The sequence below is a fragment of the Microcaecilia unicolor genome, chromosome 9 (genome assembly GCF_901765095.1).
Source record: "Microcaecilia unicolor chromosome 9, aMicUni1.1, whole genome shotgun sequence".
NCBI classification, from domain to species: Eukaryota; Metazoa; Chordata; class Amphibia; order Gymnophiona; family Siphonopidae; genus Microcaecilia; species Microcaecilia unicolor.
In genome coordinates this window covers 62,522,775-62,550,592 of record NC_044039.1, presented here as the reverse complement: position 1 = coordinate 62,550,592, position 27,818 = coordinate 62,522,775, and the positions used below count along the sequence as shown (strand labels likewise).

At 49.3% G+C, this 27,818-nt stretch overlaps 1 protein-coding gene across 7 annotated transcripts in view; it reads right to left on the bottom strand.

Moving 5' to 3' along the window:
- DNM1L (dynamin 1 like) overlaps positions 1-27,818 on the bottom strand; it is an 817,883-nt gene that overhangs the window by 729,601 nt on the left and 60,464 nt on the right. For 6 of the 7 annotated variants that reach the window (XM_030213773.1, XM_030213768.1, XM_030213772.1 and 3 more), the window contains exon 2: positions 5,876-6,023. In XM_030213773.1, coding sequence (XP_030069633.1) covers positions 5,876-6,023 — 148 coding nt within the window. The remainder of the gene's footprint in view (positions 1-5,875; positions 6,024-27,818) is intronic. The other variant, XM_030213770.1, reaches the window with a different exon arrangement.

The window sequence follows — 27,818 nt, the reverse complement described above, 5'->3', positions numbered from 1 at the left end:
GTCTAGGATGGGACGCATCCCCCCTATTTTCTTTTCCACAAGGAAGTACCTGGAATAGAATCCCAGCCCTTCCTGCCCGGATGGCACGGGCTCGACCGCATTGGCGCTGAGAAGGGCGGAGAGTTCCTCTGCAAGTACCTGCTTGTGTTGGAAGCTGTAAGACTGAGCTCCCGGTGGACAATTTGGAGGTTTTGAGGCCAAATTGAGGGTGTATCCTTGCCGGACTATTTGGAGAACCCACTGATCGGAGGTTATGAGAGGCCACCTTTGGTGAAAAACTTTCAACCTCCCTCCAACCGGCAGGTCGCCCGGAACTGACACTTTGATGTCGGCTATGCTCTGCTGGAGCCAGTCAAAAGCTCGTCCCTTGCTTTTGCTGGGGAGCCGAGGGGCCTTGCTGAGGCGCACGCTGCTGACGAGAGCGAACGCGCTGGGGCTTAGTCTGGGCCGCAGGCTGTCGAGAAGGAGGATTGTACCTACGCTTACCAGAAGAGTAGGGAACAGTCTTCCTTCCCCCAAAAAATTGTCTACCTGAAGAGGTAGAAGCTGAAGGCTGCCGGCGGGAGAACTTGTCGAAAGCGGTATCCCGCTGGTGGAGCTGTTCTACCACCTGTTCGACTTTCTCTCCAAAAATGTTATCCGCATGGTAAGGCGAGTCCGCAATCCGCTGCTGGATCCTATTCTCCAGGTCGGAGGCACGCAGCCATGAGAGTCTGCGCATCACCACACCCTGAGCAGCAGCCCTGGACGCAACATCAAAGGTGTCATACACCCCCCCTCTGGCCAGGAATTTTCTGCACGCCTTCAGCTGCCTGACCACCTCCTGAAATGGCTTGGCTTGCTCAGGAGGGAGCTTGTCCACCAAGCCCGCCAACTGCCACACATTGTTCCACATGTGTATGCTCGTGTAGAGCTGGTAAGACTGGATTTTGGCCACGAGCATAGAGGAATGGTAGGCCTTCCTCCCAAAGGAGTCTAAGGTTCTAGAGTCCTTGCCCGGGGGCGCCGAAGCATGCTCCCTAGAACTCTTAGCCTTCTTTAGGGCCAAATCCACAACTCCAGAGTCGTGAGGCAACTGAGTGCGCATCAGCTCTGGGTCCCCATGGATCCGGTACTGGGACTCGATCTTCTTGGGAATGTGGGGATTACTTAATGGCTTGGTCCAGTTCGCCAGCAATGTCTTTTTCAGGACATGATGCATGGGTACTGTGGACGCTTCCTTAGGTGGAGAAGGATAGTCCAGGAGCTTAAACATTTCAGCCCTGGGCTCGTCCTCCACAACCACCGGGAAGGGGATGGCCGTAGACATCTCCCGGACAAAGGCCGCAAAAGACAGACTCTCGGGAGGAGAAAGCTGCCTTTCAGGGGAGGGAGTGGGATCAGAAGGCAGGCCATCAGACTCCTCGTCAGAGAAATATCTGATGTCCTCCTCCTCCTCCCACGAGGCCTCACCATCGGTATCAGACACAAGTTCACGGACCTGTGTCTGAAGCCGTGCTCGGCTCGACTCCGTGGAACCACGGCCACGGTGTGAACGTCGAGAGGTAGACTCCCTCGCCCGCACCGGCGAAGCTCCCTCCGCCGACGTCGTCGGGGAGCCTTCCTGGGAGGCGACCGCAGTCGGTACCGCAAGCGGCACCGATGTCGGAGACCTCACCTCGGGCAAGGAGCCAGCCGGCGCCTCACTCGACGGTACTGGTGGCGCAAGCACCCCCGGTACCGGAGGGGAAGGGCGCCCCAGGATCTCTGGGAGGACGGCCTGGAGACTCTCGTGCAGAGCGGCTGTAGAGAAAGACATGGAAGCCGATGCAGGTGTCGATGTCAGAGTCTGTTCCGCGCGTGGAGGCTGTTCCAGGCTGTCCAAAGTGGAGCGCATCGACACCTCCTGAACAGAGGGTGAGCGGTCCTCTCGGTGCCGATGCCTACTGGGTGCCGACTCCCTCGGCGACCCAGAGCTCTCGGTACCGACACGGGAAGGAGACCGGTGTCGATGCTTCTTTGACTTCTTCAAACGAAGCATGTCACCGGAGCTTCCCGGCACTGACGAGGAGGACGTAGAATCCAGCCTTCGCTTCCTCGGGGCCGAGGCCGAAGAAGGTCGGTCTCGGGGGGGCTGTACCGCAGGAGCCCTCAGGGTAGGGGGAGACCCACCCGAAGGCTCACCGCCACCAGCAGGGGAATGGACAGCCCTCACCTGCACACCAGTCGAAGCACCACCGTCCGACGACATCAGCACAAGTGGAGGTCCCGGTACCACCGACGCCGCCTTCCGATGTCTCGGCCCCGATGCAGAGGGTCGATGCCTCGATGCACTCGCGGCCGAGGATGGAGGTCTTGACGCTGCCGACATCGATGCACTCGATACTCCCGGTGCCGATGCCGACGAAGAGCCCGAGAACAAAACGTTCCACTGGGCCAATCTCGCTACCTGAGTCCTTTTCTGTAAAAGGGTGCAAAGACTACAAGCCTGCGGGCGGTGCCCAGCCCCCAGACACTGAAGACACGACGCGTGCCTGTCAGTGAGCGAGATTACCCGGGCGCACTTCTTGAAGCCGCTGGGAGACTTCGATGACATGGGCGGAAAAATCATGCCGGCGAGATCAAAACTCGAAATTGCAGTAAGGCACCAAAAAAAGAGGGGAAGAAAAAAATTCGACCCGAGACCTCAAAAGGGCCTACCCCGAAAACGAAAAGAAACTTAACGGGGCCAAAAACTGGAAATACCGGAAGGGGAAAAAGACCGAAAAGGCCTTTTTCCGAAATCCTTTTTTTTTTTTTTTTTTTTTTAGCGAAAGAGCCAAAAAGACGCGCGAGATCGACTTAAGGGGCGTGAACGGCGTAACACGACCGTACCGAGCGCGGACAAAAGAAGACTGACGAACACGAGCCGGTTCGGGCGGGAAGACAGCCGCGCATGTTCCGATTGGAGGGGCTGCCGTGGACATCACCCATCAGTGAGAACAAGCAGCCTACTTGTCCTCGGAGAAGCTTCTTTCAGGTCCAGAGACGTGAGAAACTCTCCTGGCTGTACCGCCGCAATGACGGAGCGCAGGGTTTCCATGTGAAAATGCCGCACTCTCAGGGACTTGTTTAATTCTTTTAAGTCCAGAATAGGGCAAAAAGATCTTCCTTTTCGCGGCACCACAAAGTAGATGGAGTAGCGGCCGCAGCCGTGTTCGGCGGGAGGTACCGGGGACACGGCCCCTATCTGAATCAGACCTTGTAAAGTCTCCTCTAACGCCGCCCGTTTGGCGGCAGAACCGCATCGGGATTCCACAAACACGTCTCTTACAGGGGCGTCAAATTATATTCTGTAACCGTCTCTGATCAGGTCCAAGACCCACTGATCTGAGGAAATGTTGGTCCACTCCTCGGCAAAGAGGGAAAGACGTCCTCTGATGACAGGACTCAAGGAGAGGGCCGGCGCACCATCATTGAGAGGGTCGCCCCTGAACTCCAGGCCTTGAGCCAGTGGCTGTGGAACGTTTGTCCGAGCGAAATGAGCTCCTCTGCTGAAAACGGCACGAGAAGTGAACCCAGCAGAACGCCCAGGGCGGTACCTTCGAGCTTCACGGAAGCGAGGTCTGTAACAGGAGTGGACCGCCGCACCCTTAGAGGAAGGCCGAGGCCTATCTTCGGGCAAGCGCTGGGGTTTAGTCTCACCCAGGCCTTTCACAATTTTCTCCAACTCCTCACCAAACAGGAGAAGGCCTTGAAAGGGCAACTTCACCAACCTTTGCTTAGAGGCCATGTCCGCCGCCCAAACCCGTAGCCAAAGAAGACAGCGAGCCGCCACTGCTACTGCCATGTGTTTAGCCGAAGCTCTGACAATATCATAAAGGGCGTCAGCAAGAAAGGACAAGGCCGACTCCATCCGCGGAGCCACATCTGAAAAGGGCTCCGCTCCATCACCGGGCTGATCCACTGCCTGTTGCAACCAAGCTAGGCAGGCTCTAGCAGCATAACAACTGCATGCAGACGCCCGAATAGTGAGACCTGCAATTTCAAATGACCGTTTACGTGCTGATTCCAGTCTACGGTCTCGAATATCCTTCAGGGCAACACCTCCTTCAACCGGGAGGGTAGTTCTCTTCGTCACAGCTGTGACTAGGGCATCCACTTTAGGCATAGCAAAGCGAGCCATATGCTCCTCATTCAGAGGGTATAATTGCCCCATAGCCCTGGAAACTTTCAAAGGTCCCTCGGGGTCAGCCCATTGAGCCGAAATAAGCTCTTGGATGGAGTCATGCAAAGGAAAGGCTCGAGCAGGCTTTTTGGTACTAGCCATCCTAGGATTCACAGAGGAGGCTGTGCCACTGGCAGGGTCCTCAATAGAGAGAGCCTGCAGGGCATCAGAAATAAGCGCTGGCAGCTCATCACGGTGGAAAATCCTCACCGCGGAGGGATCGTCCAGATCCTGAGTCACTTCTGCACCAGACTCTGACTCCTCAGACCATGAAGGCCTGCCAGAGTCCTCTGAATCCTCGCAGTCCGACCACGGGGGGGGGGGGGGGGGGGGGGGGGGGGGGGGAAGGAGGTGCAGCACTCTCTGAAGGGGAATGAGCCCTTCTGCGCTTCATATTCTGCCAATTATCAGGGAATAACGCCTCAGAGGGCATACCCAGGCTAGAATCCACCGGGGGGGGCATTAGAAGAGGCCCGTGCCGGGCTTTGTGGGAGAACTCTTTTAAGCATGTATGCTTTATGCATTAATAAGACAAAATCAGGGGAGAAAAACTCACCCTGGGCACCCGGATCTCTGCCGGGGCTAGTAGCTCCCATATCAGCCTCACTCCGAGGCCTCCCCCCGGGCTCAGGACTCTCCGTCTCAGCGGAGGTCACGCCATGTGGTAAATTCAAAATGGAGCCCGCTGCCAGCTCAGAGCACGAAGAATTGTCGCTCGCCATGCTCGGGCCGGCTCTAACGTCTGTAAAGCACGATTTACAGAGCCCCGCTGCTGATCTGCGCTTGCCACACTTGGAACAGCGCTTTACTGTCTCCGCAGCCATCGCTGAAAACGGCGCTAAAATTCAAAATGGCGGTTCGAGCCAAAATCGCCCCAATCGCAGGCCCACCCCGGAGGAGTCAGAAAACACTCTTACCTCACTGGACCGAGTATCACAGCTCCGGTCCCACAGAAAAAGGCAAGGAAAAACCTCTGTTCCAGCGTCTCAGCGCCAAAGCGCGATGCGACTTTTTTTTTTTTTTTTTTAACGCTGTGAGGAAAGCAGAGGTAAATAGAACTCCGGAGGATCAGGTGAGTGGGAAAGGCTGGGAAAGGGCGAACCTATGTGCCTGCATCCACTGTTGGTGGGGAAGGACAGGGAAAGCTAAGCAATGTGTCCACATCCACGGAGGTATGGGTAAGGCAGGGAAAGGGCGAACCTATGTGCCTTTAAAGTGAAGCTGCTATAGCCTCCAACACCCCTGCTAACAACTGGCAAAAGCATTGGAGCAACCTCCAGGCAGATTTTAGATGGAGCTCGAAGAAGCTGCAGCCACTCTGCTAGGGGAGATAGAGAATACTGAAGAGACGCAGTGGAGCAAGCTGGTATGAGGCACTGAAAAAAGTGTGCTCTCTATCTCCCTCTACTGGTTGATGGACACAACCCATCTGTAAAGGCTGCATCTGCTTGATGACAAGGAAATGTATTATTTTATTCTTCAGCAGGTGGAGAAAGCATTTTCTAACTTTAAGACACATGGACAGTAATTATTATTATTATTTGTTGCATTTGTACCCCGCGCTTTCCCACTCGTGGCAGGCTCAATGCGGCTTACATGGGGCAGTAGCTACAACTCTGCAAGTTCAAAAGGGTCAAGAACCACACAATGAAGTGCATGGAGGCTAATGTTCCTCAATATTGAGCTTACCATTTTCATCTCCAGCCATTTTCTGGCGATCCTCTGCAGACACGTGAACCAACTGCAAAATAAGGGGTCTTCGGGTGACCACTCCAGTGCCTCTGGGGAGCAAATCCCTGCCAACAAGGCTTTCCAGCACAGAGCTCTTTCCGCTGCTCTACAAAAAGAAATATAAAGCTATTTAGTTTCACTAAATAATAATTGGCTTTGAATTTAGCTCAGAACATGAGTTATTCTAGAAAGAAGGATTGAAAATTATATTAGTCATTACATTAGACTGGGGCCTGAAATTTGTTTTTTTACTGCCACTATTTGGATGCAAAAAGTTCTAAAAGACACAGGGCCAGCAGCAACTAAATTAAACTTTAAGGACTACTATTGCACATTGATCACATAAAAAAACTCAGAGATCCAAACAGAGGACTCCAGTAAAAACTTCGGAGTGTGTTTTTCTCATGACTCAAAAGGTTTCATGATATTTACTTTGAACAGTGTAAATTCAACAGCTTTTGAATGTGATACTATAAATGCTGGGACCCAAAGAACCCAAAGAAGTCTCCAGGTTTAATGCAGTTCTTGAACACTATAAAGGTAAAATTATGTATCATACCTGATAATTTTCTTTCCATTAATCATAGCTGATCAATCCATAGACTGGTGGGTTGTGTCCATCTACCAGCAGGTGGAGATAGAGAGCAATCCTTTTGCCTCCCTATATGTGGTCATGTGCTGCCGGAAACTCCTCAGTATGTCGATATCCAAGCTCCATCCGCAGGACTCAGCACTTAGAGAATTACACCCACAAAGGGACACTCTGCCCAGCTCACCACCGCCGAAACGGGGGAGGGGAATTAACCCAGCTCATCCCCACACAGTGGGGGAGGGGAATCCGTCCAGCTCATCCCCGCGGAGCGGGGGAGGGACACCACCCCGCCGATGCGGGGGGATCTGGCTTATCCTGCAACCGCAACCGCGGGAGGAGCTGACTGACCCTAACACCGCCGAAGCGGGAGGGGTACAAAGCTGCCCTACAGCCGCACGAAGCGGGAGGGAGCGCCGGCAGAATTTATGTCTCAATCCAGCCCCGTAAAACGGAGGGGAGAGGAATGCAGCAGCTCACTGTAACACAAACTCGTCTCAACTCTTGAAGAATCTAATTGAAAAAACTTGAACACGAAGTCCTCCTGAACAGGAACTGAAGACTAAACTTGAACCTGAAATGCAACCAGAATATAAACAGTACAGATATCTGGGAGGGGCTATGGATTGATCAGCTATGATTAATGGAAAGAAAATTATCAGGTATGATACATAATTTTACCTTCCATATCATCATGCTGATCAATCCATAGACTGGTGGGATGTACCGAAGCAGTAGTCACCCAGGGTGGGACATTGAAATCCCTGACCGCAACACTGAAGCTCCAAACCAGGCCTCCGCCCGAGCAGCCACAGTCAAGCGGTAATGCCTGGAGAAGGTATGGGCCGATGCCCAGGTTGCCGCCTTGCAAATCTCTTCCAAGGAGACGGACCCGGCCTCTGCCATCGAGGCCGCCTGAGCTCTACTGGAGTGAGCCTTCAGCTGGATAGGCGGGTAAGCCGCTGCAATGGCTTCCTTGACCCATCTTGCCACTGTAGGCTTAGCAGCCTGCAGACCCTTACGAGGACCTGCAAACAGGACAAACAGATGATCCGATTTCCGGAACTCATTGGTCACTTCCAAGTATCTGATGATGACTCGTATCATATCCAGATATTTGAGAGCAGAGTATTCCTCTGGGTAGTCCTCCCTGCGAAAGGAAGGGAGACAGAGCTGCTGATTCACATGGAAGCGAGAAACAATCGTGGGCAGGAAGGAAGGCACTGTGCGAATAGTCACTCCTGCCTCAGTGAACTGCAGAAAAGGCTCTCGACATGAGAGTGCCTGGAGCTCGGAAACTCTTCTGGCTGAAGTGATAGCCACCAAAAAGACTGCTTTCAACATCAGGTCTTTCAGAGATGCCCTCGACAAGGGTTCAAAAGGCGGCTTCTGCAAGGCTCTAAGCACCAGGTTGAGATTCCACGCAAGCACAACTGAGTGCAGAGGAGGGCGCAGGTGATTAACTCCCTTGAGAAAACGTACCACATCTGGCTGCGAAGCCAGGGAAGCACCCTTCAGGCGGCCCCTGAAGCAAGCCAGAGCCGCTACCTGGACTTTAAGGGAACTGAGCGACAGGCCTTTCTCCAGACCTTCTTGCAGGAACGCCAACACTGAAGAAATTGGAGCAGTGAAGGAAGAAAGTGAGCCTGCTTCACATCACGCTGCAAAGGTACGCCAAACCCTGGCGTAAGCAGTAGAAGTAGAGCGCTTCCTCGCTCTCAGCATAGTGGCGATGACCTTGTCTGAGAAGCCCTTCTTCCTCAGACGCTGCCGCTCAATAGCCAGGCCGTAAGACCAAAGGGGGAGGGATCCTCCATCACCACGGGACCCTGATGCAACAGGCCCTGCTCCACTGGCAGTCGCAGAGGGTCGTCCACTGAGAGCCTGATCAAGTCCGCATACCAGGGACGTCTGGGCCAGTCCGGACCCACCAGGATTATCCGGCCCGGATGCTTTGCCACCCGGTCTAGTACCCTGCCCAACATGGGCCAGGGCGGGAACACATAGAGAAGCTCCTGTGTCGGCCACTGTTGGAGAAGAGCATCTACTCCCAGAGATCGAGGGTCCCGTCCTCTGCTGAAAAAGCGCGGCACTTGGCCGATGACGCCATCAGATCTAGGCTCGGCTGGCCCCAGCGCTTCGTGATGTCCAAGAACGCCTGAGCCGATAACTGCCACTCTCCGGGATCCAAGGTATGGCGACTGAGAAAGTCCGCCTTGACATTCATGACTCCGGCAATGTGGGCCGCTGACAGCTGTTCCAGGTTCGCTTCCGCCCACTGGCATAAATTCATGGATTCCTTGGCTAGAGGGGCGCTCTTGGTACCTCCCTGGCGGTTGACAAAGGCCACAGCCGTGGCATTGTCCGACAGGACCCGTACTGGCTTCAACGCCAGTACCGGGAGAAACCCCAAAAGTGCCAACCGAATGGCTCTGAGTTCCAGGAGGTTGATAGACCACTTTGCCTCTGCAGGAGACCAGAGCCCCTGCGCTGTCCTTCCCAAGCAGTGGGCTCCCCAGCCCGTCAAAGAGGCGTCCGTCATGACAGCAATCCACTCCGGGGTCACAAGAGGCATCCCTGCAGACAACTTGTCTGTCTTCAGCCACCAGCTCAGCGCCTTGCGCACTGCTGGGTCCAAGGGAAGGCGCACAGCATAATCCTCCGACACCGGAGTCCAGCGCTGCAGCAGAGAGTGTTGTAGTGGTCTCATATGAGCCCTGGCCCAGGGCACTACTTCCATCGTGGCCGTCATAGAGCCCAACAGCTGCACATAGTCCCAAGCCCGAAGCGTAGAGGCTACTAGGAACTGGTCCACCTGAGCCTGAAGTTTGACAATCCGATTGTCCGGCAGGAACACTCTGCCCACTTGGGTGTCGAATCGAATTCCCAGATACTCCAGGGACTGAGTCAGGCGCAGCTGGCTTTTCTCCCAGTTGATGATCCACCCCAGGGAGCTCAAAAGAGCAATCACCCGGTCCACAGCTTTGCCGCACTCTGCATAAGAGGGGGCTCGGATCAACCAGTCGTCCAGATAAGGATGGACTTGTACTCCTTCCTTTCGCAGGAAGGCCGCGATGACCACCATTACTTTGGAGAAGGTCCGCGGAGCAGTAGCCAACCCGAACGGGAGGGCTCTGAACTGGAAGTGTCGGCCCAGGACTGCAAAACTCAGAAAGCGTTGATGAGGCGGCCAGATGGGAATATGCAAGTACGCTTCCTTGATGTCCAAGGATGCCAGGAACTCCCCTGCCTTCACTGCCGCTATAACAGAGCGGAGAGTCTCCATGCGAAAGTGCCGAACTTTCAAGGCCCGATTGACCCCTTTGAGGTCGAGGATAGGCCGTACAGAACCTCCTTTCTTTGGTACCACAAAGTAAATGGAGTAACGTCCCTTGCCAAGCTGATTTTCTGGCACCGGAACGACCACACCCAAGCGGATCAGATTGTCCAATGTCTGCTGCACTGCCACAGCTTTGACCGGAGACTTGCAGGGAGAGAGTACAAACCCGTCTCTTAAGGGTCGGCAGAACTCTAGCTTGTAGCCGACTCTGATGACTTCCAGCACCCAAGCGTCTGAAGTTACTCTGGTCCACTCGCCCAGAAACGAGGACAGGCATCCTCCAATCTGCACTGGGCCATGGACCAGGACCCCGTCATTGGGTACGAGACCCTGGGGGAGGACGCACCTCCAGGACGGCAGTCTCTGCGAAAGGAATGCTGCTTGGGGGAGAAGTTCCTCTTGAAGGAAGAGGGGGCAGAGGAGGCCGACTTGCCCGGGCGGTACCGACGGGCTTCCTGAAACCGTCCTCTGGAGATACCGGGGCGAGCACTGGCCCGAGCCCTGACCTCTGGTAACCTCTTGCCCTTAGACATGCCGAGATCGGTCACAATTTTGTCCAGCTCAACCCCAAAGAGCAGCTTGCCTTTAAAAGGCAACTTAGCCAGGCGTGGTCCGCAGACCAATGTTTCAGCCAAAGCCACCGCCGCGCAGAGACTGTCTGAGCCATACCTTTAGCCGAGGCTCTCAAGACATTATACAGTAAGTCTGCCAAATAAGCCAAGCCCGATTCCGGGGCCGGCCAATCAGCCCTCAAGGAAGGATCCGAGGGGGAAGCCCGCTGCACAATCGTCAGGCATGCCCTGGCCACATAGGAGCCGCAAACTGAGGCCTGCAAACTTAAGGCAGCCGCCTGGAAGGACAACCTTAAGGCCGCCTCCAGTCTTCTGTCTTGGGCATCCTTTAGGGCCGTGCCACCTTCCACCGGCAACACCGTTTACTTAGTCACCGCAGTGATTAAAGAATCCACGGTAGGCCAAAGAAAGGCCTCCCGTTCACTTTCAGGCAAAGGATAGAGGCGGGACATAGCCCTAGCCACTTTGAGGCTCGCTTCCGGGACATCCCATTGAGCCGAAATTAAGGTGTGCATGGCATCATGCACTTGGAAGGTTCTAGGCGGGCGCTTCGTCCCCAGCATAATGGCAGAGCCAACAGGGGCTGAGGGAGAGACGTCCTCTGGAGAGGAAATCTTCAAAATGCTCATGGCCTGCACTAACAGGTTGGGCAAATCCTCTGAGCGAAAGATCCGCGCTGCAGAGGGGTCATCCGCTCCATTCGAGCGGGAATCCGTCTCCTCCAAGGAATCCCCAAAGGACCGTTGGGAGAACTCAGATACGCTGCCCTCATCTACACCAGAGGAAACAGAGTCCTCTAAGGCCTGGGAATCCACCCGAGGGCGTTTGCTTCCGGAGGCCTCAACCCCTTTATCAGACAGGGGAGCAGGGGCAGCGTTTTGCATAAGGAAGGCCTGATGCAGCAGCAAAATAAACTCGGGGGAGAAACCCCCCAGACTATGCACTTCAGGAGCCTGGGCCACAGCCCTAGACGCACCCTCAACCGGCGCTCGCAAGAGCGGGGGAGAAACATGCTGCGCATCCAAGATGGCGTCCGGCGCGACACTCCGCGCAGGAAGAACGGCACTTAACTTTAGCCGCTTTTTTGCCGTCACCCAAATCAAGGGCGGCCATGGCATTAACGTCTCCCAGCTCAAGGGCGGCCCAAGAAGAAGCCATCCGAGCAGAGTGGCCGGCCAAGATGGTGGAGGCGAGCAGCGGGGGATGGGCATTTATGGCGGGAAAAACCGCCGCACCGGAGGAAGACCCGGGACACTGACCGGCCTCCGAACTGACACCCACAAGGGCGAATCAGACTTTAAGACCCCCGCATCCCCGCTAGAAGCGCACACGCGGTCCGGGGAGCGATTCTTCGCGCCCTCGCCCTCCGACGCCATAGGCCACGTGGAGATCGATCGGGGAACCCCCTGCCTGCTATAAAAAGGTAAAAATTACCTGCTTCTCGCTCCGAGCTGTAACGACCTGGTGTCCCAGTGAGTAGCTGCAATAAACGTTTAAATAAACGTTGAAATAAACGCCTTTAAGGACGTCCAAAATTTTTTTTTTTTTTTTTTTTTAACGGAGCCAGCGGGAGGGGGGAGAAAAGGAGGGACCTGGCGCCACCAGGTTTGCACTTGCTCAAGAAGAGCCCTCAACCCCAGGTACTCAACAAAACCTAAAGATTAGGCTTGGAGACCTAGCCAGAGCTGCTGCTGTGTGTGACCACCACCTGCTGAGATAGAGAACATACTGGGGAGTTTCCGGCAGCACATGACCACATATAGGGAGGCAAAAGGATTGCTCTCTATCTCCACCTGCTGGTAGATGGACACAACCCACCAGTCTATGGATTGATCAGCATGATGATATGGAACTAAATATAAATACATTACACCAGAATTCTGAGGACAGGGCCCCAATGGTTCTCTATAAGATGGCCTTACACAACCATGCAGCTTTCCTCTAGCAGGCCAAGCATGATACACATCTGGCCACTCAGAACCTGAAAGAGGCGACTCACTCAGCAGCAAATAAAGAAGTGTCAGGGTCTTGTCAAGGATAAATTCCCATTTTCATGAAGCCGCTAAAAAATGACACTATCAGTGAGTGAGCAGGAAGGGGAGGAGAACCACTAGAACACATAGTGCAATAAACGAAGTGCTAGCACAGAGCTTAGGCACGCTGCAAGGACTCCATGTGAGATTTTTATTTTGTCCATGAGTAGTTAAGTATACATAGCCGCAATGATGCCATAGTCATGATGACAGGCTGGAATCCAGAGAGCTTAGCACTTTTAAGTACATTTTAGCCGCGGGCAGCAGATTTTCCCACACAAATTTACTTTGACACCCACACTCCGTGGAGAGAGAGTCTAAGGTACTGATTTTTATCTTAAACATTGGGAGTGTCTCAAATATTTTTCAATAGTTTCTCCTTAGTATCCGTTTCCTTATAGTGCAGTATCGTATTTTTTTTATAATTAGTGCCATGCCCCCGCACTTTTGTGTCCTAGCCACTGCTCCTTTTGCTCATATTGCAAGCTGTGTCCTGCCTTTTCTGCCGCTGTCCATTCACAGACCTTCTTGCAGCATGCCTAAGCACTGCGCAACGCTTTATTGTGTTACATTAGTGGTTCTCTTGCCCTTCCTGCTCACTCAGTGGTGCTGTTTTATTTTTATATGCTTCTGGCTTACAGCATCATTGTTTAGCGACGTCACAAAGATCAGAATTTGTCTTTAACGAGATCCTGATACTTTATAAAATTGAACATTTGAAGGCAGGGAACAAATACTAGAGGAAAAGAGGTTAGGAATAGGATTGGGTGGGAGGGATGGAGAAGAAGGTATTATAGAAATAACAAAGGAAGAATAACAGAGGGCAGCAAAGGGAAGAGACACCAAAAAAAAATAGAAGGGTAAGAGAGAGGAATATGAGGCAGCTGAAATATGTGAGATTAAAGAGATGGAGGCTGGAAAAAATGAGGAGAGAAAGATGGAGCTTGGGCCCTTGGTGCTGGTAGTGCTAACTGGAAACACTACAGTAGAAACAGCTCAAGGCTAAGGGAGGAATAGAAGAGCAGAAACAAGGGAAGAGTGATGAGAAGCTTCCCCACCTCCACAGCTTGCAAAATTATGTACACAACATTAATGCACATCCAAACATACCCTCTGATGATATGCAGATATTCAGTTGTTTGATTTAATGGAATAAACTAGTCTTGCTTTTCAAGATTAAGAAAGTGTTTAGGAAAGATCTAACTGCCCTAATCTAAGAACCTTTAGCATCTCATGTCATGAAGTATTAAAAACTTTTTAATCTTAAAATAAAAGCCTCCCCCTTCACCAGTTACACATATACCTACCATAAGTTCCTCTCAAAACAGAACTCAGTCTGGAGATCTTAAGTGAGAGAGGCCTGGTTTCTTATGACCTTTTACTGTATCTTATCCTTCCCCTCTTCTCCCTACTATATTGTTATACCCCATCTTAACCCTAATCAGAGCTATCTCCTAACCACTACCCCCCCCCCCCCCCCCACACACACACACACTTTTTATTGTTGTCTTGATACACCAATCTTCTGTAGATATTTAAATGTGCAATTCTTTGAATACTAAGCTATGTGCCTTTCAGAATAAAGTCTGGATATATCTTTCCCATATCAACATAAACGCCTTCAGACTCATATTTATTTATTTATAACATTTATACCCCACATTTTCCCACCCACTGGCAGGCTCAATGTGGCTAACATCAGACCGTAAAGGCAATCGCCAATCCGGTAAACAAACAAACAAGTATAATAAGGTGAATAGAAAGGATAGTAATTACAAGGGGCAAGGGATAAGAGGGGAAGGGTAATAAAGTCCATGAGCAATATGTGTGAAATGTGTATCTTGAGCTGCCAATAATCAAAGTTTATGGAAAGCACCAAAAGGAGGGACAGCATTCCTGCAGGCAGTGCTGCATAATACATCTCTTCCCCACCGCACATGCTTTAAGGAACTGTTGCCCCTCCCCAGGGTCCCACTATGATCCACTTTCCCAAACAGTATCCCTAGCGGGTTATCAGTAGCTTTTAAGCTGACAGTTGCAGGCTGAACTAAGCCTGGATATTCAACAACAGGTATGTGCAGTCATTCAGAAGTTAACCAGGCACCAGCCAATATTCATACCAGCGCCTCCTTGGCTCAGCAGATAAAGTTGCACAGCCTTTTTCCTGTCCTAACATTATGCACTTACTTCACCTGTTAGCAGAAAGACTCCAGAAGAAACTGAAGAGTCATGGGATAGGAGATAGTGTCCTATTGTGGATGAAAAACTGGTTAAAGTATAGAAAACAGAGAGTAGGGTTAAATGGTCAGTATTCTCAATAGAGAAGGGTAGATAGTGGGGTTCCCCAGGGGTCTGTAATGGGACCGCTGCTTTTTAACATTTATAAATGATCTACAGATGGGAGTAACTAGTGAAGTAATTAAATTTGTTGACACAAAGTTAATCAAAATTGTTAAATCGCAAGAAGATTGTAAAAAATTACAAGAGGACCTTACGAGAACGGGAGACAGGGCATCCAAATGGCAGATGACGTTTAAATGTGAGCAAGTGCAAAGTGATGGATGTGGGAAAAAGGAACTATAGCTACGTGATACAAGGTTCCACATTAGGAGTCACTGACCAGAAAAGGGATCTAGGTGTCATCATTGATGATACGTTGAAACCCTCTGTTCAGTGTGCAAGCAGCTGCTAAGAAAGCAAATAGAGTATTAGGTAATATTAGGAAAGGAATGGAAAACAAAAATGAGGATGTTATAATGCCTTTGTATCGCTCTATGGTGCGACCGCACCTAAAATACTATGTGCAATTCTGGTCATCGCATCTCAAAATAAAATAGTGGAATTAGAAAAAGTATAGAGAAGGGCGATGAAAATGAGGATGGAACAACTTCCCTATGAGAAGAATAAGGGAGCCCTCACAGCCTAAGCTGTGAGGGTAATAACATTGACTGAAGGCAAAAGTCAGTCAAGTATGGAGGGAGAGGTGTGAAATAAAGGGAAGGAGTGGGGGTGGGGCAGGTCAGATGAGGGTAGGCAGGTTAGCAACAGAAGGAAAAAGAGGAGATTGGATGGAAAGGAAGGAAGGGGATTGGATGGGAAGAGAGAGAGGAGGAGATAAGAAAAGAAGTTTGGCGCTCAAAGTATTCTGTGGGAGGGTAGGAGAGGGTGAGGGTGGATTGAGGGGAGTTTTGACGATTTAGGGTGAAGGAATTGGAAGGACTTACCGGGAGGGCCTGGTGTAGAGCGGCGGAGAGTTGTCGGTAGTTTTTTGCTGAGGCGCGAGGTCACTTCCGGTTTCGTCGGCTGTGGAGCGGGAGGTCTGAATAATTGAGGAACCGGCGGTAAAGTGCGCTGCAGAGAGGCAGCTTTAAGACGGCAGTGACAGCAGGAGTGACGCGGAACAGGCAGGCGGAGGGGAGCGGAATCTGTGGGGGGTGAGTGTTTTGTGTTTTGGGGGTGTTTGAGTGGAAGTTGCTGATGTTGGAAGCGGAAGTGGGGAAGCGTTTCTCGGGGGAGGAGGAGCTGTAGCGGCGGCGTTTGTAATAGATAACGGAGGGAAAGGAGACAGAATTGTGGGGGATGCATATATGGGGTAATTGTGAAGGGAGAAGAGGGTTTGAAGGTAATAAATAAATAAACGAAGGGAAGGCATTGTTTTTGGGGAGGTAGAAGTTTGTGAGTGGGAGAATTGTTTATTGGGGAAGGCTGGTGTGGGCTGTTGGGGTAAAGTGTATGTGGTGCAGTGAAGTGGGAGTGACTGCAATATTTTGGGGAGTATTTGTGTAAATGGGGCACAAAAAAGTGGCAAAAAGTGGGGGAAAAGTTGTGGGGAAGAGAAAAAATTGTTTGGAAGGTGCAGAGTCGGGGGGGAGGGGTATACTTATGGGGAGAGATGGAGAAAGTGTAATAGGAGACCGGGGTCGATTGTTGGTGGAAACGGGATGTCAAGTGGGCTGGAACATAGGGCAAGAGCGAGCTGAATTGATGGCAATGGGCAATCCAGCAGGAACAGGAATGAGCAGTGGTGTGCAGCGGCGGGATGATGGGCCAGATGGTGATGGAGCTGGCGAAGATCCGCTAGAGGGGCCTTCTACAGGAAGAGCTGTTGGTGAGTTGACAGATGTCAGCGCAGATATGTATGAAAGGGGAAGGGAGGGAGGGCAGTTGCGGGAGGGGATTCGGGAAAGGAGTGGTCAGAACAAAAAGGTGCATGGTCGGGGTTTGAGGAAGAAGTTGAAGAATAAAAAATTCTTGCGGAATTTATGTCATGTAGTAAAGAGATTAGAGCGTGAAAAAAGGGAAAGGAAAGGAGGGAGTGGTGACCCGTTGCAAGTTTGGGAATCGTCAGATTCATGGGATTCTTCGGGGTCGTCTTCATCTTCTTCTGAAAATGAGGAAGAAGGTATGGGAATAGGGGTATCGGGTGTGGAGAATACGCAGATTCCAGGTGTGTGTGCCAGTTCGAGGCTGGGGCATACATTATGCAATATAGCACCGTTGGATAGTTATATCACGGTGAAGTGGAGACAGCGAATTTTAAGGGGTAAATTTATTGATTTATTTGCATTGCTAGCGCAGGATAGGGATGGTAATGCGGGGAAGGATGGGGGGAAAGAGGAGGGTAAAAAGAAGAAAGGGAGGGTAGCGAAGACGATTATGAATTGGTTGTTGAGTTTTCATGTTTTTGCTAGTGTGCTGGGAGCTAGGAAGCCGGAGTTGTATTCAGGTTTATTGAGATATTGTGATTTAATATTAAGGGCATATAGAATGTATGGGGGGTGGGGGTGGGTCAATTATGACGAGCAGTTTAGACGGAGTTTAGCGAGGGACAAGTCTGAGAATTGGGGTGTACGTGATGTGGATTTGTGGATTGCAAATTTTACCCCTACGGTTAATGCCCCCTTTCATATGGGAGCCTCTGCCGGAGTGCCCGGGTATGGTAGTGGCTCAATTGGGTTTGCCGGGGGAGCGGGAGTGGTGCGAACAGGTAATGTTGGTTCGGCAGGAGGAGGAGGATTGGGGTCGAGTGGCTTCGGAAGTAGGGGGAGTGTTCCCAGTAATGCGTGTTTCCAATTTAATGCAGGAAGATGTACTCGGGCTGCCTGCAGATTTAAGCATTGTTGCGCCATATGTCAGGGTCTTCACCCGGCGTTTAAATGTAACAGAGGAGGATTCGCAGGTAGGGGGAGGTCGGGTCGAGGAGGAATTCCGAGCGGGCCCGGTTTGGGCTGGCAAGGCCCCTTCTCCCATTAACCTGTTGGTTTTGGAAACCTGGTTGCGCCGGTATCCACTTGGTGGAGAGGCATATTTGCTCTGGGTTGGGTTTTCTGAAGGTTTTCCAATACCGTATGAAGGACCACTGTTGGTGCATAATGGGGAAAATGCGGTATCGGTGGTGCAGCATGCGGAGGTGGTTAAGAAAAAGTTAGAGAAGGAGTTGAGTCTTGGTAGGATTGCAAGACCCTTTGCGGACCCGCCAATTCAGGATTTGATTATATCTCCATTGAGTGTGATACCGAAGAAAGAACCAGGTTCCTTCCGGTTGATTCATAATTTGTCTTATCCGGAGGGTTATGGGGTCAATACTTTTATTGATCCGGAATTTTGTTCGGTGCAATATGCAAGTTTTGAACGGGCGGTGGAGTTGTTGAGGAGGATGGGACAGGGGGCGTTGATGGGGAAAGCAGATATTGAGGCAGCTTTTCGTTTGCTCCCAGTGCACCCGACGGCGTTCAAGTTGCTGGGGTTTAAATTTGCAGGCAAGTTTTATTTTGACAAATGTTTGCCTATGGGGTGTTCAATTTCTTGTAATTATTTTGAAGCCTTTGCTACATTTTTACAGTGGGTGGTGCAACAGGTTAGTGGTTTGGATGCTATGGTGCATTATCTAGATGATTTTCTTTTTGTTGGTCCAGCGAATTCGGATCAGTGTGCGGCTTTGATGTCGGCATTTGGTACAGTGGCAAAGGAGATGGGTGTACCTTTGGCAGTGGAAAAAAGTGAAGGCCCAGTCACTCAGTTGGTGTTTTTGGGAATCGAACTAGACTCCGTGAGGATGGAGTCGCGTTTGCCCAGCAAAAAGATTATTGCATTACGGGAGGAGATTGATCGGGTATATACTAAGAATAAAGTGACTTTGAAGGAGATTCAGTGCTTATTGGGGCATTTTAATTTTGCCACAAGGGTGATTCCCATGGGTAGAGTATTTTCCAGGCGGTTAGCTTTGTTGTCAGTGGGGCTGAGGCGGAAGCATTTTAAGGTGCGTTTGACACAAGCGGTGAGGGCGGATTTGCAGTTGTGGAGAAAGTTTTTGTCGGTATTTAATGGCATATGTATCTGGCAGGATGTAGTAGTGTCTAATGTGGATTTGCAATTATTTACTGATGCATCGGGGGAGATAGGATTTGGGATTTACTTTGGAGGTGCATGGTGTGCGGAGGTCTGGCCACAATGGTGGAGAGAGATGGGATGGTGTGCAAATATAGCCCTGTTGGAATTATTTCCGATTTGGGTGGCACTGTGTCTTTGGGATCGGAGATTAAAGAATAGGAGGATTGCTTTCTATTCAGACAATATGTCAGTGGTATGGGCCATCAATAAGCAATATTCGCGTTGTCCACTGTTGATAGAGCTGCTGCGGTTAATAGTGTTAAAATGTTTACAGTTGAATGTATGGTTAACTGCTAGGCATGTGCCTGGTGTGTCAAATGAGATTGCTGACTCTTTATCTCGTTTGCAGCTACATCGATTCAGAGCTTTGGCCCCGGCAGCCGATTGGGAGCCTACACGGATGTCCGAAGATTTGTGGCTCAATTTTCGAGAGGTTGTGAGTCGCTGCTGATGAGGGCGCTAGCTACAAATACGTGGAAGGCGTATGGAGTTGGTTGGCGTAGATTCTTAACCTTTTTGGAAGAACAAGATTGGGATTTGGTTTTTCCGATTGGAGAAGAGAGAGTGGTTAGATTTATTGCTTTTGCGGAAAAAAGAGAATGGTCGTTTGGGATGGTTTCCCAGGCGATTGCCGCGTTAGCATTTGTTGCAAAATTGCTGGGTTGGAGTGATCCCGCCGGAACTTTTTTGGTCCGCAAATTATTGTGCGGTTATTCAAGGAAGAAAAAGAGTTCACGCATGGAGAGGGTGAGGCTGCCACTGTTCTATGTGCAGGTTGTGCAGTTGTGTAAAGTTTTGCCGAGGATTTGTTTCTCGGAATACGAAGTAAGGTTGTTTCAAGTAGCGTTTGTGGTGGCTTTCTTTGCTGCTTGCAGAGTGGGGGAATTGGTGGTTTCCTCGAAGAGGGCAAAGGGTGTTGAGGGTTTGCAGAACAGAGATGTGATTGTAGAGAAGGGAGTGTTGCGTTTGTATTTACGTAAGTCAAAAACTGATCAGGCTGGTAAGGGCATGTGGATTATATTGAGGGCAGGTAAGGGTTTGGAATTTTGTCCGGTGCAATGTGCAGTGGATTATAATGGGATAAGGCCTGTGGGTGGGGAGGTGTGGTTGGTACATAAAAATGGTATCCCATTGACTAGGTATCAGTTTGCAGCTGTGCTCAAAAAGGGTCTCAGACAGATGGGTTTAGAGCCTGAGGAGTATGGGACGCATTCATTTAGAATTGGAGCAGCTTCTAATGCAGCTCATGCAGGGGGGTCGGGAGCTTTGATACAGCGTTTGGGGCGGTGGCGTTCTAGCCGATATAAAGGATATATTCGTGAAGGGAAAGTGAATATTGCTTGTTAACTGTTTTAGTTTATTTTGCAGATGGATTGCCTCCTGACATTTGTGTGTGGATTTGTGGCCATTCATATGTCTTCTGGGCCCACAAGCATGCTCGGGAGTCCAAGTGGGGACCCAACTTGGGACTCGTGGAATTCGGTATTAGGATTCGATGGTTGACCATACGAGGCATGATGTGGAAGCAGTTGGTGCCAGCATTGCTACAAGCCCGGAGATTTTCATCACCAGTTTTAATTTGTATTCATTTGGGGGGTAATGATTTATGTAACATCAAGGGAGTTGATTTAATTCGGGTTATGAAAAAAGAATTATTAGATGTGAAGGGTTATTTCCCAGAGGCGATGATTGTATGGTCACATATAATTCCCAGGCGAGTGTGGAGGGGGGCTCACAATCCTAAGGGTGTTGAGCGTTTGCGGCGTAGAGTGAATGGGGAAGTGTCTAAATTTCTGGGAAGAATGGGGGGTTTGGTGTTAGTGCATGAGTTAATTTCTGCGGATTGCGCAGGATTATATAGGAAAGATGGAGTGCATCTTTCAGAAATTGGGATGGATATATTTTTGAGTACACTCCAGGATCTCTTGGAGGATTGTTTAACAAAGGATTTGGCTGCAGCTTATATGGTGGGGGAGCGGTGACAAGATGGAATCTGTCACCGCTTGTGGCCTGTTTGAGGGGTTAAAAGGCACCAGAGGCGGTTAAAGGAATATTGGGAAAGATGGAATGAAAAGAACTCGGGGGCGGCACCGCCACGAGTAAGATGTGGCTTGACGGCACCATAAGTCACATGGGGAGAAGGGGGATAATGTGGGTGAAGTGAGCCAGTTTCGTTACCGAATGGCTTAGCAATAGTGAACCGCTATGGGTAATTAAATGGGTTTAAAAGATTTTGATGTTACAAAGACAATGTTAGGTGATGTTGAGATATTTACTGATGTTTGGTGAATAAAGCTGCAGCCAAATTTTATTCCAAAGAAAGTGTTATGGTGTTATTTGAGTTACTAGTAGAGTGTGTTGAAGGGACTGACTGAAGTGCGAATGTCAATGTTAGGGAGCCCTCACAGCCTAAGCTGTGAGGGTAATAACATTGACTGAAGGCAAAAGTCAGTCAAGTATGGAGGGAGAGGTGTGAAATAAAGGGAAGGAGTGGGGGTGGGGCAGGTCAGATGAGGGTAGGCAGGTTAGCAACAGAAGGAAAAAGAGGAGATTGGATGGAAAGGAAGGAAGGGGATTGGATGGGAAGAGAGAGAGGAGGAGATAAGAAAAGAAGTTTGGCGCTCAAAGTATTCTGTGGGAGGGTAGGAGAGGGTGAGGGTGGATTGAGGGGAGTTTTGACGACCCTTCCCAGCCCGCCCGATGTATGCTTTGGAAGGGTGTATAGAAAGGGTGCGAGTTTGCGCAAAGGGGAGAGGTTAGAGGGGGGTCTGGGGTAGTTGGGAATGGTAGCAGCTTTACAAAGGGTGCCTGTTTGAGGGGTTAAAAGGCACCAGAGGCGGTTAAAGGAATATTGGGAAAGATGGAATGAAAAGAACTCGGGGGCGGCACCGCCACGAGTAAGATGTGGCTTGATGGCACCGTAAGTCACATGGGGAGAAGGGGGATAATGTGGGTGAAGTGAGCCAGTTTCGTTACCGAATGGCTTAGCAATAGTGAACCGCTATGGGCAATTAAATGGGTTTAAAAGATTTTGATGTTACAAAGACAATGTTAGGTGATGTTGAGATATTTACTGATGTTTGGTGAATAAAGCTGCAGCCAAATTTTATTCCAAAGAAAGTGTTATGGTGTTATTTGAGTTACTAGTAGAGTGTGTTGAAGGGACTGACTGAAGTGCGAATGTCAATGTTATGCAACTAGGGCTCTTCAGCTTGGAGAAAAGACAGCTATGGGGAGATATGATAAGAAGTCTATAAAATAATGAGTAGGGTGCAACAGGTAGATGTGAATTACTTGTTTACTATTTCCAAAAATACTAGGTGGCACTCAATGAAGCTACAAAATAGTAAATTTAAAACAAACCAGAGAAAATATTTCTTCATTCAATGTGTAATTAAACTCTGGAATTCGTTGCCAGAGAATGTGGTAAAAGCAGTTAACTTAGCAAGGTTTAAAAAAGGTTTGGATAAGTTCCTAAAAGAAAAGTCCATAAGCCATTATTAAGATGGAGTTGAGGAAAACCCACTGCTTATTTCTAGGTTCAGCAGTATAAAATGTATTATATTGTTTTGGGATCTTGCTAGGTACTTATAACCTGGATTGGCCACTGCTGGAAACAGGATGCTGGGCTTGAAGGACCTTTGGTCTGTCCCAGTATGGCAACGTTTATGTTATGTTCTTAACTGCAAAGTGATGCTCTTAGGGAGTAGAAATACAAGGGAGACATGTGCTAGGCGGTAAGAGGCTGATACACACAGACAGGGAGAGGGACCTTGGGATGATAGTACTTGAGGATCTGAAGCGACGAAACAGTGTGACAAGGCGGTGGCCATAGCCAGAAGGATGCTAGCCTGTATAGAGCAGCAGCAGAAGAAAAGAGGTGTTGATACCCCTGTAAAAATCATTGGCGAGGCCCCACCTGTGTTCAGTTTTGGAGGCCATATCTTGCTAAGATGTAAGTAGACTTGAAGCAGTCCAGAGGAAGTTGCGCCAAATGATATATGAGAAAAGACTGAAAGACCTGAATATGTATACCCTAGAGGAGAGGATGGACAGGGGAGATATGATACAGATGTTTAAATACTTGAAAGGTATTAATATAGAAACAAATATTTTCCAGAGAATGGAAAGTAATAAAACTAGAGGACATGAACTGAGGTTGCAGGGTGGTAGACTTAGGAGTAATGTCAGAAAATTCTTTTTCATAGAGAAGGTGGTTGATGCCTATAATGCCCTCCCGAGGGAAGTGGTGGGAAAAAAAACTGGCGGAATTCAAAAAGGTAGGGGATAAACACTGAGGATCTCTAATTAGAAAATGAATGGTATAAAAAAACAAAACTTAAAGAGATGCATACGTGTTTGCATGTCAAGTGATGCTTAGATGGTGACTCTGGCTGCACCAACTAAGGCCGGTGCTTGGCTGGTTTGTATGATCTGAGTCTCGCATATAGCAATCCGGTTTAGGATGGGCTGGAGAGAGCTTCAACGGAAACTCCTGTCCTATAATTTTTAGCTATAAGATATAAAGTTCTACTTCAGGTATGGTGCATTACTTCCCACCCCCCATCTCTCTTTTCCTATCAGCCACATGCAGGAATTTCTGGCTGGTCACATGCTCTGATGGTGAAAATGTTGCTAAGGCAACTGGCAACTCAGCTACCTGGTATATCCTGTTACAAAAGTAATTTACTGAGAAGAGGTATGGCAAGGACACCAATTGCAAGTCTACAGCATATATGAAAGTCCCAATTACAAGGCTCCAGCATATATAGTGAACCAAATAAATAAATATGCAGCACCAGGGTAGAGGAGAGGTGGATGCTCACCACAGCCTATAAAACCACGCTGCAGACAAAGAAACTCTGAAAAACTAGGCATGCTTGGAAAGAGCGTTTCAGATCCGTCCAAATGGCCTGTTTTTCCCCGAAGGGGTTGCTCTCCCCCCTCCGTTGAAACTAATTCTCTATATCTAAGAATCTTTCTTTCATTCTTTCTTTCTCTTCTTTCTCTCTGTTCTGTGACCTTTGTATGAGGAACAAACTTTTCTTCCTTCTTTATATAATTAGTCTAATTACTTGTAATTAAAGACTTAATTCTCTCAGATTCATGTCCAATTTTTCTATAATATCCTATATAATAATTTGCTCTATGAACATTCCATGAGGCTGCCTGCGACCGTGCCTCGCTTCTGATTGGCTGTGGCAGGCAGCTTCATCGAACGTTCATGGAAAAGGAAAAGAAAGGACTGCCGCCCTCCCAAACCGCCCTATCGAAATCGCCAACCTCCCTCCCCCCCTTCCTCCTCTTACCGGGGTCCCGGCGGCACCAGTGAAGGGCAAGCAGGCTTGCCGAGTCTGCTGCCTTCCCTTCTCTCCGCTGTCAGCTCTGACTCTAGTCCCGCTCTTGCGGAAACAGGAAATGAGGGCAGGACCAGAGTCAGAGCTGACAGCGGAGAGAAGGGAAGGCAGCAGACTCGACAAGCCTGCTCCCTCTTCACTGCTGCCGCCAGGACCCTGGTAAAGAGGGGGGGAGGGGAGGGTAGCAGAGGGGGGTTGGCGATTTTGGAGGGAGGGGGGCGACATGTACGTAGGGTGATGGGCGGGGCCAGTGTCAGGGAGGAGAGGCATCGCAAGGACATGTGTGAGACAGAAAGAGGGGGGTCTGGAACTCAGAGGGGGAAGGGAGGGAGGGGGGTCTGGAACTCGGAGGGGGGATGGGGATGGGGGAGGGGGACTGCAACTCGGAGCACGGACAGAGGGAAGGAGAGTGACAGAGGGAGGGGGGCCTGGAACTCAGAGGGGGAGGGGAATGCACAACCTGTTAAAAACAAAACACAATCAGGCCCGTACAGAACACCTGGAAACGTATGCACAAAGTGGTGAGTTGCAGGGGAGTGGGAGAGGGGAGGGAGGACGGCATGGAAATCGGAGGGGAGGAAAGGGGGCCGTGGGACTTGGAGGGGACAGAGGGAGAGAGCGATGGGGGGGGGGGGGATAACCTTGCTAGCGCTCGTATCATTTCATACAGAAACGGGCCTTTTTTTACTAGTTTTATAATATTTTGTAACATGTTTAGAGAATAGCAAACCAAATGCACAGCCTAGTACACTCCAGTAATTTGGAAAGTGAGGACAGTGCAGGACAGACTTTTACGGTCTTTGTCCTGCAAATGACAAGGTGAATTTGGATAAGCTGAAATGGGCTTTGACGGCAACTCCAGTAGTCTGAACACAAGGGCAGAGTTGGGCAGACTTCTATGGTCTCTGTCCCAGAAACATCAAAGACAGACTATGATCAAGTATATACTATCATGTTAGCTGTCGATTTAAATCTTGAAATGATAATGAATGCGACTGTTGGGCAGACTGGATGAACCATTCAGGTCTTTATCTGCCGTCACTTACTATGCTACTATCGTAGCTAAATAATGACGAAGTTGTATAAAGGCAAATACCTTACGCCTAGATAACTTGAACTCCTCCTGCAACATGGCATATGACTTCATCTGTCCATCAGTGAGAGCATGAAACAGATACTTAATGTCCTTAGCCTCCCAGGTTAAGTCAGTAACAGGAAGAAATGCACCATTGTTTGAGGGTTGCATTAAGGCCATGAAGTCTGCAGACCCATTTCCAAACCAGTCTTAAGGGTTTATACAGCACAAGCTGAGGGAGACCTGGGTTTGACGTCATGTAAATATGCACTAATATGTTCTTTACCAAACAAAGCAAATTCAAGAAAGTGCAAGAAAACATAGATGTATCCCTAAACCAGTCATATGTCTCTTATCACAGCCAGATATCTCAAAATCAGAAGATCCAATCCTCTTCTGTCTGTAGGGGGTAAAATTTCAAAGAAAGGCGAGCTTGCTTCCCCTGTCACAAATAAACCTGTTTCTGTTTATATAAGGATCTTTCATCTTTAACTCTGAGATGCGGTGGTAACATTTGAAAAATTTACAGCCAGCATATTAAATAAATGAATATGCCCCATCACTGACAAAGGATAAACTTGGCAAACACATAATTTAACCTCAGTAGATCTCAGCAATGGGCCCACATTTAAATCATATAAAAAGAGATAAATTGGACAGAATGATTGCGCCCAAATATTTAGAACTACTCTCAGTCCACTGCAGAGAGAACCTACCCTTCCACTAATCCCTTAGAGCAGGAATAGCAGACAAAGCCAATGATTTACTGAAATTTGAGGTAAACCTGAACAGAAACCCATATAAGTTCAATAGCCAGAGGCAAGGAGCTCTGTGGATGTGTTATATTAATAAGATATCATCAGCAAAGGCCAATGTCTTTAAAGTTGTGAGGCCAGTCACCTATTTGTCCTGTTGTAAGGTACATAACAGAGGTTCTAGAGCATCCTTGTCACAGACCTCTTTCTATTAAAAAAAAAAGAATCTGTATATATCCCATTTACTAAAAGAAATGCCCTAGGCAGAGAAACTAAAGTTTGGACTGCATCAAATAACCACCCTTGAATTCCCACATAGAACAATTTGTGAAAAAGCATGAAAGTCCACCTAACTAACTCAAAGGCCTTGGCAGCATCTAAGCTTACCAGTAAGGTGTGCATTATATCTGACTATGGGCAAAGGCCAAAAGGACTTTACGGACACTAAGGATGGACTGCCTCCCCCAGACAAAACCAACCTGATCTTGGTGGATTACTGTTGATAAGTTAAAAAAAAAAAAAAGTCTGGCCGCCAAAATAAGGGAAAAAAGCTTTAAGGCCACATTAATTAAAGATATGGGATGAAATGAATCAGGAATATTTCTGGGTTTTCCATGCATCAAAAGCCAAGCTACTAAAGCTTCATTAACAAAACGAGGAAGCTCACCACGGCTAACAGCAGCGTTATACTATATATATATGCCAAAAGTGGACCACAATGAGGGAGCTCACCTCGGCTAACGGCAGCATTATACCATGCCAATAGGGAGATCACGTGACGCCATGCTGTGGGAGAGAAACTGATTTGAGCCTCTCTTACACTCGCCCTGAATTGCCCCCCAACCGGCTTGGAAGTTGAGTAATTCACCCTCAGGTGGAGCTGGCTTGCTGGGGATGCAGAGATTCAAGTCTGGGGACGTTTTGTTTCTTGGGTGGCAACTAGATTGGTTCATGGAGACAGGGATCGAGGATGACATATAGACACTAGGATAGTAGTGTCCATCAGCCCCTCTGCCTCTTCCATGGGCAGCAGAGATGACCGTGGAGGTTGCCACGGCTCTTGAGGCAGTGCTGGCAGGAAAACTGCAGCTGGTGGAGGCTAAACTGGAGGGGGTGGAGATTGAACTAGGTGAATTTGGTGGAGAGATGGTAAAATTATGCCTTACCTGATAATTTTCTTTCCTTTAGTGGCAGCAGATGAATCCAGGAACCAGTGGGTTTTATCCGTCTACCACCAGGTGGAGATACAGAACTAAATTGAAGGGAGGCATACTAGCTGGCCAGCCCCTCATCTCTCTAGTATATGTCTCATCACAAAGCCATAAAAAGGAAACAATTCCAAACAAAACTGCCAACTTCCTCAGAAACCACGAACCACAACCTGATTCATCTGTTGCGACTAAAGGAAAGAAAATTATCAGGTAAGGCATAATTTTACCTTCCATAGCGTTAGCAGCAGATGAATCCAGGAGCCAGTGGGATGTACAAAAGCACTCCCTACATAGGGTGGGAAGCTGCGGCTCCCCGCGTCAAAACAGTCGCCCCAAACCTCGCATCCATGTGAGCCGCAATGTCTATTCTGTAATGCTTAGAAAAGGAATATAAGGACACCCACGTAGCTGCCCTACAACTTTCTTCCAACAACATGAAGTAGCTTGAACTCGAGTTGAATGAGCACTAACATCAGTAAAAGAACAACCTACCAGGATATAAGCCGACAAAATGGTATCTTTGATCCATCGTGCAATAGTAGGCTTTGAGGTGGCCTCCCCGCAGCGAGGTCCCGCTAG